At 36.7% G+C, this 7,929-nt stretch overlaps 1 protein-coding gene across 1 annotated transcript; it reads left to right on the top strand.

Moving 5' to 3' along the window:
• The first annotated feature begins 949 nt into the window (after nt 1–949).
• Nucleotides 950–7,585, top strand: LOC149207533 (uncharacterized). Its single transcript, XM_089395785.1, has 6 exons — nt 950–1,447; nt 1,680–1,821; nt 3,858–3,937; nt 4,247–4,571; nt 4,799–4,873; nt 7,510–7,585. Exons 1-4 carry the CDS (start codon nt 1,257–1,259, stop codon nt 4,386–4,388), a joined length of 555 nt encoding a protein of 184 aa, XP_089251911.1. The 5' UTR covers nt 950–1,256; the 3' UTR covers nt 4,389–4,571; nt 4,799–4,873; nt 7,510–7,585.
• The last annotated feature ends 344 nt before the right edge of the window (nt 7,586–7,929 follow it).

Raw genomic sequence — 7,929 nt, 5'->3', positions numbered from 1 at the left:
ATATCATATAATTTGAATATTTATTTAATTAGAGTGTGTTTTTAATTAAATCAAAATATATAATCAACTTTAACAATATCATATAATTTTAATTTCCTAGTTTGTGACTATTTATTGTATATTCATTTGAATTTAGTTTTGTTTTTCAGATTCAAAGACATATATACAATTTAACATGAGGTAAAATCTATACCATTTTTAAAAATTTAAAATTTTTGTTTTTAAAGTTCATAAATTTTTTTTTATCCCTATGTAATAATTATCATTAATTTTTTATTTAGCTAATTAAAAAAAAACTTTATAAGTGAAATAACCTAACAAACTAATTCAATCACATTAATAGGCTTGTTTACTTCCTTCCATCTTTATATTTTTCCCAATAAAAATTTCATTCATAGACATATACATATATATATCCTTCGTGGGATGATGTGCAACTATGGGGGCAAGCTAAATTAGGCTGTTGGTCTTCCGGATTCAATCTCCATTCTTAGTTATGATGATATTCCATTCTGTTGTCCCTAGATGTCACTCATATGTCATCCACTTGCGAAATGAAAATAATTTTGGATATAAAAAGCCTAATCGAGTTACAATTCTAGTAGTTGCCCCACTCAGAGTTTGATTGATGAGGTCTACGAAAGGAAAACCATTCTCATTATAATAAATTATTTAATTTTATTAAGGTTTGTTTTTCTTTTAATATTTAATAAATTTTTTCTATTTATAATTTTATTAATAAAAATAAAATTATAATATAACAAAGTGAATGAACTTTTATTATTATTATTATTTTAATTAAATTTATATTATGTTTTATTATTATTATTATTTTTTAATATAATTGTTATTTTATAATCTATATTTAAAAATTTACACTTATTTACGATTACTACATTATCTATTTATATATTGAGAAAATGTTTAAATAGTTAGGCCGATAGGCCTTCCTATTGAAACAGAGTTTCGTCGTCTTTTTCAATGTCAGGTTGACACCTGGCATCCATATTCGGTGGGCTTCTGTTTATTCTCAGTGCCGAGAAATTCAAGGTTTCCGTCCGTTTGGTAGCATCTGTCGTGATTTCGCCGAGAACTTCCTGCTTTCTCTGACTCCAACCTCACATCTCTACACCGCCTTTGACCAGATTCCCTATGAACCCTTCGCTACCAGCTCTCCAACCAACCCCCACCTCATTCTTTCTTCACCACTGATCTCGCCTTTGCTCTGTTCAGAGGTTTCAACAGTCTCGCCCGCCATGGCTCGCGTCCTCGCCATTGTTCTGAGCACTTTGTTTTTGCTGGCCGTATCTGTATCTGCTGCCAGGTCGTTTGAAGAAACGGGGTATATTGATATGGTCACTGACAAGATCCAGAACCTGGAGTCCAATTTCGTTAAAATCTTGGGAACCAATCCCAAGTCTCTACAGTTTGCGGAGTTCGCTGTCAGGTCTGTGATGTGATTTATTCAAATGGTTCTGATAGCTGAGATCTCTTCTTATCTTATCTGTGTCTGATTGGGTTTTCTAGCTTTGTGTTAGAATCGCATTCATGGCCGCCTTGTAGCATGTACTGTTGCAATATGAATGGGAATAGATAGTTATGTATGGGGGTATTGAAGAGGTCGGTTAAAAATTGCATTCAGTGAAAGTTTGTAATACTTTTCTTTCAATCTTGTGCAGATATGGCAAGAGGTACGATTCTGTCCATCAGCTTGTGCATAGATTCAATGTTTTTGTGAAGAACGTGGAGTTGGATTGGTTGCTCAGCATCTCGGTTATTGAAAGAATCACAGGGACAGGGAGGAGGCATTGGTTTAAATGGGTAAGTGGACGATAAAAATTGAGTGAAACCCACTTATTTCAATTAACCTTCTCCTGATCTCCATTGAGAAAGAAGAGTAACTGCTGTGTATGTTGTTGTAGCAGGTGGTCTATTTCTGTATGTAATGTGAGCGGGGTACACATCCCCGGCCTCACCATCTCCTGCTTGCTTTTCACTTTTTGTTGTTAATTGGGACTGCCTGTCTGTACTTCTTAACTTGATGGGGCGAGGAAGGTATCATTCATTCAATCTGATTAGATAAGATTATACCAACCTCTTTGCAAGCGGGACGGGTACCCATCCAAGAGGTTATATGATCATATTAATGCAAGCAGTTTTACATTGAGGGCTTTTACACAGGTCCAGTTTTTATGAGGGCCAGTAGAGTCCAAATAAAATCAATGCAATACCCAATATACAAACCCCATAATATCTGCGGGCTGTCAGGTGCAGAATCCCTACAGTGAATCTCCTGCTTGGCATTGGCCACGAGTCCATGGACTCAACATTCTTACTGGGTTTGGATTGGTCAAAGCCCTATGAGATGCTGTTTATTTGTTTTTAATATCCACTTCGCAGTCAAGTTGTCTTGGTATTGATAGTTCAAGGCTTAAAACCAGTTTTCGCAGTGCTACATGCCATCATATGTATGGGATTTTGTTTGGGCTCTGGGGTGAATAATCTGCTGAGAGATGGTCCTATAACATAGTTGAGAAATGTTCTTGTAAGCTTGGGTTATAAACACCATTGCAGGTCTCTGGATTGAAGGACTTATCTGTTTAGAGACCTGAGTTCGTTTACATGGGCATATCTTTCTCAAGGTCCAGTGCAGATCCGATTTTAAATATAATTTGTGTATTCTGGGTTCTCTAAAGTATAACAAGAGTTCTTATTTTTGCTTTTCTGACATGTTCACACAGTGATTGATCCACATGTACTAGTCTAAATTTTAAACTCTTTGTTGGGCCTCACCCTTGTCTATCTTAACTAATCTAATGTTTTTCTTCTTGATATCCTGCCTCTCTTTTCTATTAGTATCTCAATCTCTATTCCTTCATCCTTTATTGTTGTGGGTCAAAGGCTGGCCTAAGAATGAGATGAATGTTTTTCCAGTTGGGTTCGGTGTGGGACTGTTGCAGCTGCTTCTGGAGTTGACCAGAAAGAGGAGCTTGGTAAAAATGTCTGCTCCAACGGGTTTGAAGAGAAAATGTATTCAAAAAGTAGACAATGTAGAAGAAGTAAAAGACTTTTCTATTTTAGATCTACCTGAATTGGCACTGGAAGGCATATTAAGCAGGCTTTCACCTGCCAGCCTATGTAACATGGCATGTGTTTGCGGAGATCTAAGGGAGAGGTGTAGGAGCAATCACCTGTGGGAACCTCGTTTGAAAGCAAAATGGGGGAAGGTTATTGGTCCTGCAGCCTACCGTGAATGGCAATGGACTGTTACAATGAGTAATGAGACAGGGGTGTTAGATGGCTGCAAAGTTAACGCCTGGTTGAGGTCCCTGTCTTGCATTTGGCAATTTTCGTGGTTGGGATTACGGCCAGAGATTAACAAAGGAGGCAAAAGCGGCCCACCCAGTGATTCAGTGATGGCATGGTATCTGGCACTTGAAAGTGGTAAATTTTGGTTTCCAGCTCAGGTGTACAATCGCGAGGTAGGTACCAAAATTCTGTAAATAGCCTCTTGGCCTGAGGCAAGGAATTCTGAGGGCTGGGAATGAATGACAAAATGTTGCTGGTTGCTTGCTAAATTATCAAAATATAAGGCCACTGTTTCTAATTATCTTACAAAATTATAAGGTCAATATAGATTTTCTTGTGAAGCTTGGTGCCTTGTACAAGTAGTCACATGCCTTTTTAAACCTTACCAATAATAATGACAAACATAGTTGTATTTTTTGCTAGATTTCATTTAAATTTGCTTGATTTCAATGATTTCTGGAGAAATAGTGGGTTTTAAGGAAAACATGAGACAGGTATTAGAATGATATATGAGTTGGCCTAATTCATGATGATTTCATTTTGTGCAGCGTGGACATGTTGGGTTTATGCTATCTTGTTACGACGCAGAGCTTAGTTATGATAGCAAAACCGATACTTTCAAGGCCAGGTATGTTAAATATATCTTTTTGAATTTTTTTCATTATATTTGCACTCTTGGAAATGGCATTTTTCTTAAACCCTGTTAAATCCTGGAAGGATATAACTACAATTTTTATTTATTTTTAATACTAGCAGCTTATAAAATGACATGGCTTGTGTACACCCTCTTCTTTTGCAATACCCATTTCTTCATTTCTTTGGTCAACTTCATTGGTTCCCCATTTTCTTGTGTTTTACTTTTGACTATTTAACATAAAGGTTAAGGAACATAACCCCTGGAGACGCTATGTACCTTCTTTCAATATCGGCATTACAGCATGAAAATCTTCAGCTACAGAGAGTCAATTAAGGGCTTTGACTGCATTAGCAAGAGGACCACCATTAACAGCACTTCCACTTTAGTACAGACCCAGAATTGCCGCATTAACACTACCCAGAGCTCTAAAATGAGTGGGTGAATGCTTTATCACGGTCCAGAGGAGCAAGCTTGTTGGGTTTTGAAGTTTGAACCTGGGACAGGCTGCGAGCACCTCCAGTGGACACACCTGCCCATGATCTTCACCCATCTGTTTGTTTGAATGTTCTATGTCCTGGAGATCATGTTGAGATACAGTGGAGAAGGAACAAGGAATTCCCATATGGTACGTGTAGCTTTCATACATTTTATGGACTAAAGTCCTGGATTTTGTGCACAAGTGGTTGTTTTATTATATCTTGTAATTATTCTTATGTTGATCAGTAGTCGAAGTGAACCCTCTAGATAAGTACTTTGTTAATGCTTCAATTGATATCCTCTTATGCTTGGAAAATACATGATGAATATTTTGGAAATAATCTTTCATCCATTGTTGCTTTTTTTACTTGGCAGGATGGTGGTATGGGGTTGTGGGCCATTCAGATTATTGTGACAGAGATAGTCGCCACTGCCAATGTCATTTAGATGGTGAGAATCCTCCTCCATATGTTAGGAATCGTAAGATGATATCTATTCATTGTACGCGTCATATATTTATTTAGTAATATAATGAAGCACTCGAAAACACACAAAATAGTTTCTTTTAACCACACAATGCGATTGCTACGGATAATGTTGGAATCCTGGACTTGAGTAAATTTTTTCAACACATCTATTTATAATCTGATTCAAAATGAAGCCTTCCATAAATCTTTGTCTGATCTGTTAGTCATGCAATCATTTTTCCCTTTGAAATTTCTGTCTTGCAGTACAATGATTTTGCAAATTAATCCAGGCTTTCAATGGGTATAAAAATCAAAGATACTGTTTTTTGCTTAATTAATAAGTTTGTTATATAATAATAGCATAGAGGAAGGGCCACCAGACTTTTGGGAGGAGAAAGGAAAATGGATGAAGATAAAATCTAGGGCATCTGAAAGAAACAATAACAAAGAGGTTTTTGTTCAAGAACAAGTTGAAGACAGTATTTTTCTACTAAAGATATTGCAACGGGGCTTTGCTTTCCAAACCCAAAAACATCTGATTTGCTAGTAAAATACATTTAGATTAGAATATAAATCGAGGCCTGGCAATTCTCTTTGAATTGCCACTTCAAATCCATTAAACAGAGCCATTCAGAGACAATCTATTTTCTCACTGTATTTGCATTTGAATCTAGATCAAGGCCTGCCAATTCTCTTTGAATTACTATGTTTAATCTGTTAAATGGAAAGCTGTTCACACTTGAAACGTATTGCTGAGACTGCTGACAACAGGGCCAAATCATAATTAATCTCTCTAGATGTTCCTTATTTGTAAGCTTCTGTGGTGGTCAGAATTTGAAGAAACCGTGTCTGGAACTTGATCCACAGTTTCCATTTGAAGTCGTTGTTTCGAGTCCAGAACAGGATCCATCATTAGGACATGAAGGTTGAGAGAAAGAGGAAAGGGGAAGATGTATAAAGCATAGGTCATCGATCCTTCTCTCTATTTTTATTTTCTATTTTTCAAGTACACGAATCTCATGCCAAGTCTCCCTTTCCGTGCAGGGTAATGATCCTTTTTTGTAAGCTTCATGCGAAGATGTGTTTTAGCTGAGCTTCACAAAGAAATTGTGTTGCACATGGATTTTAGCCCACCACATTGTTGCTATTTGTTGTCATATTTCATTATTTATATTATGATCATTCAATCTTTATGGCCAACCCTTAGTTCAGACTCGAGGAACTTTGGCTCTGAAGTCAGGTCTCTGCAAACAATTGCAAAGCACAGATCGTATTAAATGTTAGAGTAATAGACCACTGTCATATCTGGTTGATGTTTTGAGTAATAGCCCACACCCACTTTCATCCATTTTCCCAGTTACAAGTGCACTTGATGGTTCAATGCTTTCTTCTTACATGTTTTTGAATAGCCTTGGAGATGTGAAGCCTATTCTTACTCTCAGAGTGCTGATATGCAAGAAAGCTGCAATGTAAACTGGTCTAGCAAGGAATATATGGAAAAGTTTCCTGTATGAAAAATTGTAGCCTTTTACCTTCCACCAGAGCTTTCTTCCCTGCTTCTGGGATGTGTAAATTGGAAGCACACTAAATATATGATAGAAGAATTAAGTGGAATCCATTCAATGCAAAGACACTAAATCTATGATATAACTGGTTGAACTGCCCCCTTGGGCTAGATAGTTATGTAGGATTTGAGAGCATGCTTAGTAAGAACCGTGACATATTGGTAATTAGAAGCAAAAGAGATACAATAGGATGTGGATTGCTCTAGAGTCTAGATCAGCATTGAATAACTGTATTCTGTTTATTCTCTCTAATTGATGGGGGAAGCCTGCTATTTGTGGCACTTGATATGCAAGGAAGTGTACTCATTGTATAGCAACAGAGTTTCCATGTTCCAACTTCATTGAATTTGTCTGCTTGCAGACACCATGTGTTTCTTCTTTTGTTTTGGCCAGTTGCTACTTCCAGACTAAGTAGCCTGTCTGCTCAATGAGCTCCCTTGACACTTGAATTTGTATCAGAATGATAAAATTGCCGAATGTTCACTGCTTGGACGGATTGCTGGGACTTTTCCGTGAGATCTGAAATAATTCATCAAAAAGCCTTCTATGCCTTCCAATTTCAATCAACTTTACTATTGCTGATGAAATATTTTCGCCAGATTAATGACTGTAAATGATTGTGACAGTTAGTTTTTGAAGAATTTAGAAAATATTCACATGTATAATGTTGTGTAAAAAAGTTATAGTATAAAGAAAATGAATAAATATAATTGAAATAATTAAATTATATTTAAAGAATTAAAAATAAGGTTGTGACAGTTAGTTTCTGAAGAATTTAGAAGGTGCTACTTTGAACGCAGGCAAACCCAAGAAGGGTTCGATAGTAGCAGTATTTGGCCTGGGGGCTGTTGGGCTTGCTGTAAGTACTAATAACAAGTGCCCTCTTTATGTTCCACTGCATGCATATTAGTATATGTTGCAGTTTTAAAGTCCTCAAACCTTTTTCTAGGGACTATTCTGTTCACTTCCCCTACTTGCATTTTCATTGGGACCAATATGATGAGGGTAGAGTTTAATTATATGTTAGCCTTCTGACCCGAGTTTAACTACGCAGGATTGTGAAGGTGCAAGAATTGCAGGAGCTGCTCGAATAATTGGAATCGATTTCAATAATGAGAGATATGAACGAGGTAATTGTATATTTCCCACTTCCATTATTGGAAAATCTGTGTACATATGTTGATATGTTGACTTGTAGAATTGCCTTTTTAACCCTTTCTTGTAACCTTTCCTTTCTCAGCAAAACAATTTGGAGTAACGGAATTTATAAACCCCTAAAGAGTACGAAAAACCTATTCAGCAGGTACGTTGAGCTGCCCAAAATGATCATCAAACTCTCTCCCAGATCAGAGTATTGGTTGCTTTTGACTAGTGTGGTACTTTAATACTTAGGTGGGGGGGATTTTAAGTTTTCGCATGGAGTGCACTCATTCACCATCCATTCAAAGCAGTGTAGACTCTTAATTTCCAAACA

This window comes from Pinus tabuliformis, chromosome 1_2 (assembly GCF_031772625.1).
Source record: "Pinus tabuliformis cultivar Carrire ecotype Pingquan chromosome 1_2, CPIR1, whole genome shotgun sequence".
NCBI classification, from domain to species: Eukaryota; Viridiplantae; Streptophyta; class Pinopsida; order Pinales; family Pinaceae; genus Pinus; species Pinus tabuliformis.
Note: the sequence above shows the minus strand (reverse complement) of the source record. Positions and strands in the feature narration are given on the sequence as shown.